The sequence below is a fragment of the Bombina bombina genome, chromosome 5 (assembly GCF_027579735.1).
Source record: "Bombina bombina isolate aBomBom1 chromosome 5, aBomBom1.pri, whole genome shotgun sequence".
NCBI lineage: Eukaryota > Metazoa > Chordata > Amphibia > Anura > Bombinatoridae > Bombina > Bombina bombina.
In genome coordinates, this window is record NC_069503.1 from 875,879,295 (window position 1) to 875,895,780 (window position 16,486).

The 16,486-nt window shown below is 41.9% G+C and overlaps 1 protein-coding gene across 1 annotated transcript in view; it reads right to left on the bottom strand.

The window, feature by feature from the left end:
- The window catches only part of PRKDC (protein kinase, DNA-activated, catalytic subunit), a 2,064,551-nt gene that overhangs the window by 241,616 nt on the left and 1,806,449 nt on the right, over positions 1–16,486 (bottom strand). Inside the window, 1 exon segment of the mRNA XM_053715028.1 lies at positions 9,341–9,484. Coding sequence (XP_053571003.1) covers positions 9,341–9,484 — 144 coding nt within the window.

Sequence of the window (16,486 nt, forward strand, 5' to 3'; positions counted from 1 at the left end):
GTAAAAATTTCAAGGTGCGTGGACAAGCAGGAGACGCCATCTTGGCACATCGTAGTGCACAAGTTTTTCTCCCTATTTGCCAGGTAACTGCTGAGGATACCACTAACAACATCTCTCCAAGTGGCTGTGGAGATCCCTAATTATCAAGCTGTTTCCCTGATTGTTGGGATGAGGCTGGCTCTGCACCACAGGAACGACAGTTGACATTTGCTCAGGGGGAAACCCCCATAGGGAAATCCATACGTAATGTACACAAGAAATGTGAACAGCTGCTTAATGTTTTTCCACATTCCAGAGGTCCTCAGGCAGCTGCGTCGCTGCACGCAAGTGTTAATTCCCCTGTGGACACTGACATTTACATGTCTCTGGTTATTTGGGAGGAGGGGGGAGTGCTTATTTATTACGCTAGTTCACATTTCACACTACAAAGGGTCATAACTCACACAGATGTGCGTGTCCAGTACTTCTCCTGCTCAGACCAATTTAAAGGATCTTCATGCTCCAACGCTTCCTGTGAACTTAACAATCGGACTGGAATCGGGTAAACAGTGTCTGAGCTGCTGAATTCCTGTGGGGATTCTTGTATCACTACTGCTTATATGAATGACGATCCTGTGATCTGAAATCCAAACCCTCACAAATGTGAAGTTTTATTTGGACTGTGTGATGCAATACTTTATTCTAACTTTGCTATCCAACTTGATGTGAACTGACCATTATGGTCCTTTATGTTAAGTGGGGGGACAATTTGTACCTTTAAGCCAGTATTATTATATATATATTAATAGATCAAAGTGAATTTAGAGGTCCTATCTATGTTCTTATGTTTTGTTATGCATTCAGGATACCCTCAGATACATATATATTTAGCTCTTGTATATATACTACTTATTTTACTTACTATAGGCTTGTAGGACATGTCTCAATGTGTATTTACTTTGATAATCCACTGACCATATGTGCTAGTTTATGTAAGGAACTAAGCTGGGAATGGCTCATGACATCTGTGCATTACAGTATTTATGCTACCTATCTGTGTTTAACTATATCATAAGTCCACAAGTATGTCTCCATAGATACAATACCATCCTGGCCCCCATATAATGATTTGAAATATTTGCACCTCCACTTGTGGGGTTTAGTCCTATAGGCTTCCACATGGCTTATATTTTACTGCATTAAATCCACCACAAGATCTAATTGAATAATTTTGCTGGGTCTCTTTATCTCACAGATTTTGTATAGTCTTATAGTACTAGTCTTATAATGTACTGTCTGCGGCCGAGATGGTACGAATAGCACATAATCCTCCCTAACTCTTCTTATAATACGTAGAGATCATATGTAAAATTCTACTACTACTTGTGGTTTTATTATACCTTAAGCTTATCCACCTAAATAGGTGCATATGGAGCCTGAATAATATAGTAGGACCCATTTTTTTTTTCCGACTCCCTGAGGAGGCTTCAGTCTTTACCCTAGAACTCATGTTGCCCCAAATTACTGTGTTAAGCTAATTATTTCCTATTTCAACAAGTGCTTTAAAGCTGCAGCTGCTTGCTCAGATGTCAATGGTTTAATACCTTCCCGCAACTTTATAGAAGCATATTTATAGATATCAGTTTATGGCCTTTGTGGGGCCTATCAGGTTCTCATAGAGTATATAAAACATTGTGTTAAGCTACTTATTTCCTATTTTGATAAATGCGCTGCAGCTGCATTTTCAGATGTTAATGGCTATAATTTATCCTTAACGTTAATATAAAATTGCATTAACGCATTGGGTCTCAGATAGGCCCTGATCATATATCCCCCAACATTTACCCTATTTCTGTGGGGTTATGCTTCATTTTAACTTTTGCATATAAAAGGGGGGTCTTGTGATACAAACGTATGATGTTTATATTAAAGATTAAAAAATGAGGTTTGTCACCTGAGATCCAAAAGTGGTCTCTTTTGTTGACGTTAACCTCCCATAGTGTAGACATTTCCTATTGAGGCCCAAAAGTGACCTTGTGTGACATTAGGGAGGTGTAATGAACACCAGGCATATTAGTTACATTCCTTATGTTTGTACCTCTTGTCTGGAATATGTAGTGTATATTGGAAATATGTGGTACTATGATGTATTTCTCACCATTACTATGTTTTATTGTTGAGTATTATATGTATGCCTTGTAACAATCCTCAAATAAAAATTAAAATTAAAAAAAATAAATAAAAATAAATAAAATAAAAATACACAGTACAAAATTGTATTGTTTACTCACATTAAAAATCGTAATTGTGCAGGAAAAAATCATATTTCATAGAAAAATTTAAATATATAATTGAAATTATGCAGGAAAAATAATATTTAAGGTGCACTGTAGAAATTGTAATAAAAGCACACAGTGCATGCAAAAAAAAATAAAAAAATATGAAGACAGAAATATTTCATATCCAAAGAACTCAAAATTTTATTCAAAAGGCTTGTAACTTCACAGGATCCCAAAGTACCTGAGAAAACATAATTTATGCTTACCTGATAAATTCCTTTCTTCTGTAGTGTGATCAGTCCACGGGTCATCATTACTTCTGGGATATTACTCCTCCCCAACAGGAAGTGCAAGAGGATTCACCCAGCAGAGCTGCATATAGCTCCTCCCCTCTACGTCACTCCCAGTCATTCGACCAAGGACCAACGAGAAAGGAAAAGCCAAGGGTGAAGTGGTGACTGGAGTATAAATTAAAAAATATTTACCTGCCTTAAAAACAGGGCGGGCCGTGGACTGATCACACTACAGAAGAAAGGAATTTATCAGGTAAGCATAAATTATGTTTTCTTCTGTTAAGTGTGATCAGTCCACGGGTCATCATTACTTCTGGGATACCAATACCAAAGCAAAAGTACACGGATGACGGGAGGGATAGGCAGGCTCTTTATACAGAAGGAACCACTGCCTGAAGAACCTTTCTCCCAAAAATAGCCTCCGATGAAGCAAAAGTGTCAAATTTGTAAAATTTGGAAAAAGTATGAAGCGAAGACCAAGTTGCAGCCTTGCAAATCTGTTCAACAGAGGCCTCATTCTTGAAGGCCCAAGTGGAAGCCACAGCTCTAGTAGAATGAGCTGTAATTCTTTCAGGAGGCTGCTGTCCAGCAGTCTCATAAGCTAAACGAATTATGCTACGAAGCCAAAAAGAAAGAGAGGTAGCGGAAGCTTTTTGACCTCTCCTCTGCCCAGAGTAAATGACAAACAGAGAAGACGTTTGTCGAAATTCCTTAGTTGCCTGTAAGTAAAATTTTAGAGCACGGACTACATCCAGGTTGTGCAGTAGACGTTCCTTCTTTGAAGAAGGATTTGGGCATAAAGAAGGAACAACAATCTCTTGATTGATATTCCTGTTAGTAACTACCTTAGGTAAGAACCCAGGTTTAGTACGCAGGACTACCTTATCCGAATGAAAAATCAAATAAGGAGAATCACAATGTAAGGCTGATAATTCAGAGACTCTTCGAGCCGAGGAAATAGCCATTAAAAATAGAACTTTCCAATATAACAACTTTATATCAATGGAATGAAGGGGTTCAAACGGAACGCCCTGTAAAACATTAAGAACATGGTTTAAACTCCATGGTGGAGCAACAGTTTTAAACACAGGCTTAATCCTGGCCAAAGCCTGACAAAAAGCCTGGACGTCAGGAACTTCTGACAGACGTTTGTGTAACAGAATGGACAGAGCTGAGATCTGTCCCTTTAATGAACTAGCAGATAAACCCTTTTCTAAACCTTCTTGTAGAAAAGACAATATCCTAGGAATCCTAACCTTACTCCAAGAGTAACCTTTGGATTCACACCAATATAGGTATTTACGCCATATCTTATGGTAAATCTTTCTGGTAACAGGTTTCCTAGCCTGTATTAAGGTATCAATAACTGACTCAGAAAACCCACGTCTTGATAAAATCAAGCGTTCAATTTCCAAGCAGTCAGCTTCAGAGAAGTTAGATTTTGATGTTTGAAGGGACCCTGTATCAGAAGGTCCTGTTTCAGAGGTAGAGACCAAGGTGGACAGGATGACATGTCCACCAGGTCTGCATACCAAGTCCTGCGTGGCCACGCAGGTGCTATTAGAATCACTGATGCTCTCTCTTGTTTGATTCTGGCAATCAATCGAGGAAGCAACGGGAAGGGTGGAAACACGTAAGCCATCCTGAAGTCCCAAGGTGCTGTCAGAGCATCTATCAGGACTGCTCCTGGATCCCTGGATCTGGACCCGTAACGAGGAAGCTTGGCGTTCTGTCGAGACGCCATGAGATCTATCTCTGGTTTGCCCCAACGTCAAAGTATTTGGGCAAAGACCTCCGGATGAAGTTCCCACTCCCCCGGATGAAAAGTCTGACGACTTAAGAAATCCGCCTCCCAGTTCTCCACTCCCGGGATGTGGATTGCTGACAGGTGGCAAGAGTGAGACTCTGCCCAGCGAATTATCTTTGATACTTCCATCATAGCTAGGGAGCTTCTTGTCCCTCCCTAATGGTTGATGTAATCTACAGTCGTGATGTTGTCCGACTGAAACCTGATGAACCCCCGAGTTGTCAACTGGGGCCAAGCCAGGAGGGCATTGAGAACTGCTCTCAATTCCAGAATGTTTATTGGCAGGAGACTCTCCTCCTGACTCCATTGTCCCTGAGCCTTCAGAGAATTCCAGACGGCACCCCAACCTAGAAGGCTGGCGTCTGTTGTTACAATTGTCCAGTCTGGTCTGCTGAATGGCATCCCCCTGGACAGATGTGGCCGAGAAAGCCACCATAGAAGAGAATTTCTGGTCTCTTGATCCAGATTCAGAGAAGGGGATAAGTCTGAGTAATCCCCATTCCACTGACTTAGCATGCACAGTTGCAGTGGTCTGAGGTGTAAGCGTGCAAAGGGTACTATGTCCATTGCCGCTACCATTAAGCCGATTACCTCCATGCATTGAGCCACTGACGGGTGTTGAATGGAATGAAGGGTGCGGCAAGCACTTTGAAGTCTTGTTAGCCTGTCCTCTGTCAGGTAAATCTTCATTTCTACAGAATCTATAAGAGTCCCCAGGAAGGGAACTCTTGTGAGTGGAACGAGTGAACTTTTCTTTTCGTTCACCTTCCATCCATGTGACCTTAGAAATGCCAGCACTAACTCTGTATGAGACTTGGCAGTTTGAAAGCTTGAAGCTTGTATCAGAATGTCGTCTAGGTATGGAGCTACCGAGATTCCCCGCGGTCTTAGTACCGCCAGAAGAGCACCCAGAACCTTTGTGAAGATTCTTGGAGCTGTAGCCAATCCGAATGGAAGAGCCACAAACTGGTAATGCCTGTCTAGGAAGGCAAACCTTAGGTACCGATAATGATCTTTGTGAATCGGTATGTGAAGGTAAGCATCTTTTAAATCTACAGTGGTCATGTACTGACCTTCTTGGATCATAGGTAAAATTGTCCGAATAGTCTCCATCTTGAACGATGGAACTCTTAGGAATTTGTTTAGGATCTTTAAGTCCAGGATTGGTCTGAAAGTTCCCTCTTTTTTGGGAACCACAAACAGATTTGAGTAAAACCCCTGTCCCTGTTCTGATCGTGGAACTGGATGGATTACTCCCATTAACAAGAGCTCTTGTACGCAGCGTAGAAACGCCTCTTTCTTTGTCTGGATTGTTGACAATCTTGACAGATGAAATCTCTCTCTTGGAGGAGAGTATTTGAAGTCCAGAAGGTATCCCTGAGATATTATCTCTAGCGCCCAGGGATCCTGAACATCTCTTGCCCAAGCCTGGGCGAAGAGAGAAAGTCTGCCCCCCACTAGATCCGATCCCGGATCGGGGGCCCTCAATTCATGCTGTTTTAGGGGCAGCAGCAGGTTTCCTAGTCTGCTTGCCCTTGTTCCAGGACTGGTTAGGTTTCCAGCCTTGTCTGTAGCGAGCAACAGCTCCTTCCTGTTTTGGTGCAGAGGAAGTTGATGCTGCTCCTGCTTTGAAATTACGAAAGGAACGAAAATTAGACTGTCTAGTCTTGGCTTTGGCTTTGTCCTGAGGCAGGGCATGGCCTTTACCTCCTGTAATGTCAGCGATAATCTCTTTCAACCCGGGCCCGAATAAGGTCTGCCCTTTGAAAGGTATATTAAGCAATTTAGACTTAGAAGTAACATCAGCTGACCAGGATTTTAGCCACAGCGCCCTGCGTGCCTGAATGGCGAATCCTGAATTCTTCGCCGTAAGTTTAGTAAGATGTACTACGGCCTCCGAAATGAATGAATTAGCTAGTTTAAGGACTCTAAGCCTGTCCGTAATGTCGTCCAGAGTAGCTGAACCAATGTTCTCTTCCAGAGACTCAATCCAGAATGCCGCTGCAGCCGTGATCGGCGCAATGCATGCAAGGGGTTGCAATATAAAACCTTGTTGAACAAACATTTTCTTAAGGTAACCCTCTAACTTTTTATCCATTGGATCTGAAAAAGCACAGCTATCCTCCACCGGGATAGTGGTACGCTTAGCTAAGGTAGAAACTGCTCCCTCCACCTTAGGGACCGTTTGCCATAAGTCCCTTGTGGTGGCGTCTATTGGAAACATTTTTCTAAATATCGGAGGGGGTGAGAACGGCACACCGGGTCTATCCCACTCCTTAGTAACAATTTCAGTAAGTCTCTTAGGTATAGGAAAAACCTCAGTACTCGTCGGTACCGCAAAATATTTATCCAACCTACACATTTTCTCTGGTATTGCAACTGTGTTACAATCATTCAGAGCCGCTAACACCTCCCCTAGTAATACACGGAGGTTTTCCAGTTTAAATTTAAAATTTGAAATATCTGAATCCAGTCTGTTTGGATCAGAACCGTCACCCACAGAATGAAGTTCTCCGTCCTCATGTTCTGCCACCTGTGACGCAGTGTCTGACATGGCCCTAATATTATCAGCGCACTCTGTTCTCACCCCAGAGTGATCAAGCTTACCTCTTAGTTCTGGTAATTTAGCCAAAACCTCAGTCATAACAGTAGCCATATCCTGTAATGTGATTTGTAATGGCCGCCCAGATGTACTCGGCGCTACAATATCACGCACCTCCCTCTGAGCGGGAGATGTAGGTACTGACACGTGAGGCGAGTTAGTCGGCATAACTCTCCCCTCGTTGTTTGGTGAAATTTGTTCAATTTGTACAGATTGATTTTTATTTAAAGTAGCATCAATACAGTTAGTACATAAATTTCTATTGGGCTCCACTTTGGCATTGCAACAAATGACACAGGTATCATCCTCTGAATCAGACATGTTTAACACACTAGCAAATAAACTTGCAACTTGGAAATACAATTCAATTAGAATAATATTAAAACGTACTGTGCCTTTAAGAAGCACAGAAGATCTATGACAGTTTAAAATTAATAAATTGAAACAGTTATAGCCTCAATCCTTGTAAACAACACAACTTTAGCAAAGGTTTAATCCCATTAGCAAAGATAACAAATTCTGAAAGCAGGAAACAAATTACAGAATAAACGTTTTTTATCTCAGTCAAACTATAATTCTCACAGCTCTGCTGAGAGAAATTACCTCCCTCAAAATAAGTTTTGAAGACCCCTGAGCTCTGTAGAGATGAACCGGATCATGCAGGGAATACAATGAGTTGCTGACTGAAATATTTGATGCATAGTAAAAGCGCCAAAAAACGGCCCCTCCCCCTCACACACAGCAGTGAGGGAGAACAGAAACTGTCAGAAAACAGATTAAGCAACTGCCAAGTGGAAAAATAGTGCCCAAACATTTATTCACTCAGTACCTCAGCAAATGAAAACGATTTTACATTCCAGCAAAAACGTTAAACATAATCTCTAGTTATTAAACAGCTTTATGTATTTCTTACAGTGTAATTCTAGTGAAGTACCATTCCCCAGAATACTGAAGTGTAAAGTATACATACATGACATTATATCGGTATGGCAGGATTTTCTCATCAATTCCATTGTCAGAAAATAAAAACTGCTACATACCTCTATGCAGATTCATCTGCCCGCTGTCCCCTGATCTGAAGTTTACCTCTCCTCAGATGGCCGAGAAACAGCAATATGATCTTAACTACTCCGGCTAAAATCATAACAAAAACTCTGGTAGATTCTTCTTCAAACTCTGCCAGAGAGATAATAACACACTCCGGTGCTATTTTAAAATAACAAACTTTTGATTGAAGATATAAAACTAAGTATAATCACCATAGTCCTCTCACACATCCTATCTAGTCGTTGGGTGCAAGAGAATGACTGGGAGTGACGTAGAGGGGAGGAGCTATATGCAGCTCTGCTGGGTGAATCCTCTTGCACTTCCTGTTGGGGAGGAGTAATATCCCAGAAGTAATGATGACCCGTGGACTGATCACACTTAACAGAAGAAAGGAAGGATCTTGGAGGAAGTGGTGTATTGTTTACTTAGGGGGTCTAAACATGGTAGCTGAAATAGTATCTACATACTAGAAGTAACATCTTTTCCTTGGGTTTCACTTTAGTTACCTTCTCAGAAGATTTGGATTTAACCTTTATAGTGGGCTTAACAGCACTGACATTGAAGCACAAAAATGCTGTGAGGTACCAGCTGTAGGCTGTAGGCTTGTTGTAAACCTCTTAAAGAAGAAAAAAATACTTGCTAGCTGTAACATCTTTAATAAAAGATGACATTTTTTAACTTCACAGAACTGTCACTTCAAGGAAGAATGACTGAGAGGATATGTTTTAGCAATTATATATCAAACATGTCTTAAGCCACAACTCTATATGAACCTGGGCATAAAAAAAATTGACATACAAGTAGCTAAGTCACTACCAATTGATGGAAAGTTCAACCTATTTTAAAGAGGATATGTTTTGCTTTCCGCAGTTATGAGTATGGTGTCCAGCCAAAACACGTAAACTGTTTTTCTTCTGAGTTTTTTGCTGTGGACTTTACCATGGACGTTTTAATATTGCAAAAATAAAGTGAAGTTTTATTAATACGCTGCTGTTTCAAGAAATCAGAAAATATGGTAAAAAAAGTTATCTGTTTCTCCTGTTTGCTGTGATTACTAGTTCCTCTCTCTCTGTGAATGTGAGAATTTGAATAAAGCATTAATATTTCTCTACTGAAACTACTGCAATAAAATGCAACTTAGCTAGTGTCTTTGATTGGAAAATAATTTGTAATGCTCCTTGGCTAAAAAAATAATAATAATTGGTAAACATATATATTATATTAATAACTGTTGACTCACTGGTACGATGATTAGTCCTTTGTATAATATAGTCTCATGTACATAATATATATATCTGTAAAAAGTAAAGTGAACATACTAATATATGTTTACCTCAGCAAATTTCCTTCTAAAGCCTCCAATAAAAGCGCCTCTTTGGCTCCACAAATTTGCAGACAGTTCTTTACATATTTTCTTAATTGTATTTTTGTCTTGTTTGCTTTTGAAGACTTCTGTAGAGACATCATCAAACCAATCCTAAAATAATTTAATACAAAGAATCATTAATACAATGTTCTAATTTTGTATATTGTGATCATATTTTTAGTTTCAACAACAGAAAAGTGATGTCTTTAAAAACATATATTGAAATGATCTAAATTAATGGACTACATTTTCTATGGCGCTCATTCACTAAATAATTTACAAATTATAAAGCTTTAGTGAAAGGTTTTAAGTAAAGACATACTATGGATAAAGTCAAAAGGCTAGACTCCAACCCATTGTGTCCCCCAAAACAAACCCCCAAAACATTTAGACGCTAACAGGGTGCGAAACTAACGCCAAAAAAGTTGCGTTATTTCACTCTCCATAGTGCTGCCATTATGAGTTACTGAAAACGTCCTTGTGATGTGCGATATGGTGTCGTTAAGCTCCATACCGCACAAAATCCAAGGGCTGATTTGACGTGTTCGTGCACGCTTTCCCCCATAGACATCAATGTGGAGAGAGTGTTAGAAAAACACCTGAAGTGCGGAATAAAAAATATCCGTAACGCAGCCCCATTGATGTCTATGGGGGAAAAAAAAGTTACGTTTAAACACCCTAACATAAACCCCAAGTCTAAACACCCCTAATCCGCCGCTCCCGACATTGCCAACACTATAATAAAGTTATTAACCCCTATCCCACTGCTCCCCGACACTATAATAAAGTGATTAACCCCTATTCTGTCGCTCCCCGACACTAATAAAAGCTATTAACCCCTAATCCGCCGCTCACCGACATCGCTGACACTATAATAAAGTTATTAACCCCTAAACCTCCGGCCTCCCACATTGCCGCCACAAAATAAACCTATTAACCCCTAAACCTCTGGCCTCCCCCATCACCGCCACAAAATAAACCTATTAACCCCTAAACCTCCAGCCTCCCACATCGCTGACACTAAATAAACCTATTAACCCCTAAACCTCCGGCTTTCCACATTGCCGCCACTAAATAAACCTATAAACTCCTAAACCGCCGCCCCCACTTCGCAAAACACTAAAATAAAACTATCCCCGAAATCTAACACCCCCTAACTTTAAATTAAAATTACAATATAACTATATTTAAATAAATGAAAACTTACCTGTGAAATAAAAATAAACCTAACATTAAACTATAAATTAACCTAACATAACTATTCTAATAAAGTAAAAAAATACTACCACTTAAAGTTTTAAACTACAAATTTAAAAAAAACCTAACACTACGAAAAAAAATAAAAAAATCTAAAATTACAAACAATAACAAACACTAAATTACGAAAAATAAAAAACACTAAGCTTACAAAAAATTAATAAACAAAATTATAAAAAATAAAAACAATTACACCTAATCTAATAGCCCTATAAAAATAAAAAGCCCCCCCCCCAAAATAAAAAACACCCCCTAGCTTACAATAAACTACCAATAGCCCTTAAAAGGGCCTTTTGTAGGGCATTGCCCCAAGTTAAAAGTTCAGTAGCTCTCAACCTATTGGCTGTTTTGAACAGCCAATAGGATTTCAGAAGCTCTCATCCTATTGGCTGATTTGAATTTGAAGAATCAAATCAGCCAATAGAAATGCAAGGTTCACTATTTTGAAACAGCTAACTTGCATTCAGCATCAGTGTAAGGCGGTGACCGTATGAAGAGGACGCTCCGCGCAGGATGGGATTGGCTTCCTTGCATTCAACTTCAGTGTAAGGGCGGTGACCGTATCCGTGCCGTCAGGATGAAGATAGAAGACGTTCCCGAGATGGATGAAGGTGTCGCCGCCTGAATAAAGACTTCTCCCCGCCTGGATGAAGATGGATGTCTGGACTTTAGGAACCGTGAGTAGATATTCTGGGGTTAGTGTTATTTTTTTCCCATTTTTTTGGGTGTTTTTTTTTTTTTATTTTTTTTAGATTAGGGCTTTGGGCTTTTGTAAAAGAGCTAAATGCCCCTTTAAGGTCAATGCCCATACAAATGCCCCATTGGGGGCAATGGGTAGCTTAGTTTTTTTTTTTAGAGTTAGGTTTTTTATTTTGGGGGGTTGGTTGGGTGGTAGGTTTTACTGTTGGGGGGACTTTGTATTTTTTTACAGGTAAAAGAGCCATTTAACTTAGGGCAATGGGTGTTAGTTTACTTTGTAACGGATGGCGGTATGTATTGTGTCTGTACAGGCTGTAACGCAAGCATTTTAGCCGGACCTCACAACCTGTAATACCGGCGCTATGAAAATCCCACACAAAAACGCAATTTTTTTGAGTGCGGAATGGACGTTGCGTTACAGGCTAAAATGCTTGCAGCATATCTATACCCACACGACTCGCAATAAGCTTTCATGGCCATTATGCTGTAATGGCCATTTTTTCAGCACTAAAAGCCGTACCGCAACACTTGTAATCTAGCCGAGATTGAATTGATTTTAAAAATGTTTATTTTTATAATAATTTTTTGCAATGCAGTGTTTAAATGGATAGAAAGGGTAACATTGAAATGAGCATGGCTGCATTTCAATTTTGAGTGAAACTATTTATGTAATATACTTCCATTACCAAAAATGCTTCTAGTAAAAGTGAATATTTTTTTTAGCGGCATACACACATATGCTTTGAGTGCAACATGCACCAGCATTCAAAAACCCACATTCTCAGAGAGTCAGTGGTAGCTTTTATGACACAAACTAAGTCTTCACTGACACAATACACCCCCCTCCCCAGCTCTCTGAGCAGGCATGGTGTTTAAATCCTGATGCTCTGTTTACATGTAGAATATGTGTGTATCACACTGAAACAGTAATAACTTTTACTAAAAGCATTTTCTACCTTTTTTGTAATTGTGGATATATAATATGCATAAATGAAAAAAACAGTTTGATGGGTCTCTACCCCTACACTCAGGTCAAATTTTAAATATAATCTTGTTTGAGAATAAATATGTCCATTGACTGAGCCACTGCAAGTTATGTTAGTGAAAATAAATTTAATATACTAGGCACAGTTGTCTAGACTCGAGCAAGATTACACACACACACTATTTCTATCATAAGGTGGTGAGAGTCCATTATTATTATCGGTTATTTGTAGAGCGCCAACAGATTCCGCAGTGCTATAAACATAGGCGGAATACAACAAAACATTTATAAGGATCAAACGGGTAGAGGGCCATGCCAAGAGACGCACTGTTGTAGTCAGCTCTTAAGAAGGTGATCTACAAACAGCTGGGCTTTTAGGCTTACATGCTAAGGGGGTTCAAAGGGATAGCAGTAGAGGAGAGAAATTGGTATAAAGAAAAGGTTAGTGTAGGTTGTATGCATCCCTGAACAGTAGAGTCTTTAGGGAGCGCTTAAAGCTTTCAAAACTAGGGGAGAGTCTTGTAGAGCGAGGCAGAGAGTTCCACAGGATGGGAGCCAGTCTGGAGAAGTCCTGCAAACGGGAGTGTGAGGAGGCAAAAAGAAAGGAGGAGAGTAGGAGGTCATGAACAGAGCGAAGGGGACGGGAGGGAGAGTATCTGGAGACAAGGTCTGAGATATAGGGGGGAGTAGTACAGTTGAGGGCTTTGTAGGTCAGAGTGAGAATTTTGTGTTTAATCCTGGAGACAAGAGGAAGCCAGTGAAGGGATTGGCAGAGAGGTGCAGCAGATGAAGAGTGACGTGTAAGGAAGATGAGTGTGGCAGAGGCATTCATTATGGATTGTAAAGAAGCTAGGCGGCAGCTGGGCAGACCAGAGAGGACAGAGTCCATAAGCCATGGATTCACCTGCTGGCCATTAGGGGTAGGCAAAGATTTCCATTATTTCAAAAGCTTATAATCAGTCTCACCTCTCTGGGTTCCAAGTCTTAATCTTTGCCTCAAACAGGAGGAAGGTGAAGAATAGAGGTGCTGCAAATTCTTCATTGAAATGGGGTTCTCAGATCTATGTGAGACCCAATTTCTCCTCACAGTACCAGGAACAGAAGAGAGGAAAACACGGAACACTGGGCAGTCACAGAATAACAGCCTTTGCGAGATAGTCACAAATCTGCCGCAGGTGTCTTGGAAACTTCTCCCTTAGCCTCCTCCTGATGGGTCAGCTTACCACAGGTGTCATGGAGACTTGTCCCATAGCCTCTCCCTGTTTGATCGTCATACTCCTGTCAGAAATCCTCTGTTGTTATCTGCACAGCACTGGATGGGCTCTATGCTCCAAGCATTAGTCGGTGCTACTTAGGTAAGTGGTATGTACGCTCACAGGCTATTAGTAGGTACACCTTCACGTACATCTTATTAAGGTAACATATATGAATACATTAACCAAAGACCATTATTACTACAGATTTTCTTACAGCGCCCGCATTATTACTTTTATTCCGTTACTCCTAGTAGTGGGCTGAGTTTATTTCTATCCTAGGTTCGTGTTCAGAGCCACACTATTTTTTATCTGGGTATTAAGCCCAGTTTTCTTAGGTTAAATATGGGGAAATAGTGCAATGTTTCAGAACTTTAACATTTCATTTTTTTCCTCTGTGCTAATTTCCTCTCTTCCTGCTTCTTCATCTCATAGCTGCGGCCATCTTTATCTGCTTAGCTACACTATTATTAAAAGATGAGATTCTAAAGGGGTTATTTTTTTCCTTAGTTATTGAATCTAGGGAATTTATATTTATTTATATTTTACTATGTTAATATTTATGTGCTCTCCCCTACTTTATTCCATAAGTCCTGGATTTATAATACTGCCTTACTTTAAGTTACAGTTGATTACATACTTCCTCTTTCTACAGAAAGGGTTGGATTTATGCATCTTGGCCTAGTGGCATATTGCAACTAGAGCATCCACAAACTTTGCTTGAGGGTCCCTGGACCTCGCAAAGTACCTGGGAAGTTTGTTGTTAAAACGAGAAGCCATCAGTTCTATCTCTGGGAGACCCCAAAACCCCACAATCTGATTAAACACATCCTAGTATACAGACAATTCCCCTGGATGTAGAGATTGGCGACTGAGAAAGTCTGCTTCCCAGTTGATCACTTCTGGAATATGAATCACAGAGATTAGACAGGAATTGATTTCCGCCCATGAGAGTATTCCAGATAACTCCCTCATGGCTAGGGACCTGTGAGTTCCCCCCTGATGGTTGGCATAGGCCAATGCAGTGACAGTGTCCGTTTGGAAAAAGAGATGAGACTCCCTTTTTAACAGGGGCCAAATACCGGAGAGCCCTGAAAATAGCATGGCGTTCTAGAATATTTATTGGCAACCTCGCCTCCCAAGGATCCCAAACTCCCTGTGCTCTCAGAGACCCCCAAACAGCTGAAAGACTTGCATCTGTAGTGATTACAGTCCAGGTAGGACAAGCAAAGGAAGCTCCCTGAATAATGAACTGATGGAGACTGCAGCTCCTTCCAGCCTGCTCTCCTTCCTGCTTGTCTCTCCCATGCCACAGCCCTGCCCCCCTCCTCCCAGCACAGCACAGGTAACTTTTTTTGTTAACTTTCTTTCTACAGCCACTGCCCTGCCCCCCGCCTCCCAGCACCTATTTAATGGAGGTTGCTGTGCAACCGCACTCCAAAGGCAAGCCCGTCAGCTCCTGGACTGCGTTTAGTGTCACTAACCCTGGCTCCTACAACCACCGCCACTATGAAGACAGCACCCTCCTCCATCTCAACACCGGTAGATCATCTGCCTGCCACCTCGCATTCCCCGACGAACACCATAGGACCCTTCACCTGCCGCAACTGCGCCTTCTCCTCCCTCCGAACCACTAACCTGCCAGTCACCTCACGCGCCTTCTCCTCCCTCCGAACCACTAACCTGCCAGTCACCTCACGCAAAAACAACCGCAACCACCTCAACTGCATCCTCCTCAACACCCGCTCCGTCTGCAAGCACGCCGTCCAAATCTGGAACCTGCTCAACTCCACCTCCCCAGATGTTGCCTTCCTCACCGAAACCTGGCTGAAGCCCACATCAATGCCTGACATCGCCATCCCCGACGGATACAAGATCTCGCACAAGGACCATCGTCCACAAACACTTCCTCCATGTCACAACCAGCTCCGACTACCACTCACCAGGCTTGGAACACCTACACTTCAAGATCCAGGTCAGTCCCAACACCACCCTCCGTGGCACCCTCATCTACAGATCTCCCGGACCTCATCCTGCCTTCTGCGACTCCATCACAGACCTCATCCCACCACATGCCCTCCCCTCAACAGACTACATCCTCCTCGGTGACCTCAACCTCCACCTAGACAACCCCAACGACCACAACACCACCAACCTCTTAGAAAACCTTGGAACCATTGGACTAAAGTAACTCGTCAACTCCCCAACCCACTTAGCCGGACACACCCTCAACCCTATCTTCTGTGCAGGCAACCACATCTCAGTCAACCACATCACCAAACTCCATTGGACCGACCACCATTGCATACACTTTTCCTTCGACAAACCCACCACACACCTCCGGCAGCACCACCCACCCCTGCAAAAACTGGAACAACAGCACCGAAGACCAACTGCACTCCACCCTGAACAAGTGCCCCCCAGCTACCTCCACAGATGCCAACTCCTCCGCTCGCAACCTCCACCACTGGCTCACAGACTGCGCCAACACCCTCGCGCCTCTCAAGAAACCGTCCAACCACCAGCCCACCAACAAGGCTAGTTGGTTCACCCCTGCCCTCCAGCACTCCAAACACCACTTCAGGCGATTGGAAAGGACCTGGAGATCCAGCAAGACCCCTTCAAATAAAACAGCCTACAAAGAAGCCATCATTACCCACCACCACCTCATCAAAACCACCAAGAAGACAGCCATCCAAGATAGAATCAATGCCAAGGTCCACAACAGCAAGAAGCTATTCACAGTCATCAAGGAATTCTCCAATCCCAACAGCGACACCAACGACATCCCACCCTCCCAGGACCTCTGCGATAACCTCAAAATGTAATTCCACCACAAGATCGTCGACATCTATGACAGCTTCGCGCCCCAGAACTCACCCACCACCGCCTACACACCAACTCCCACCGATACCTCAC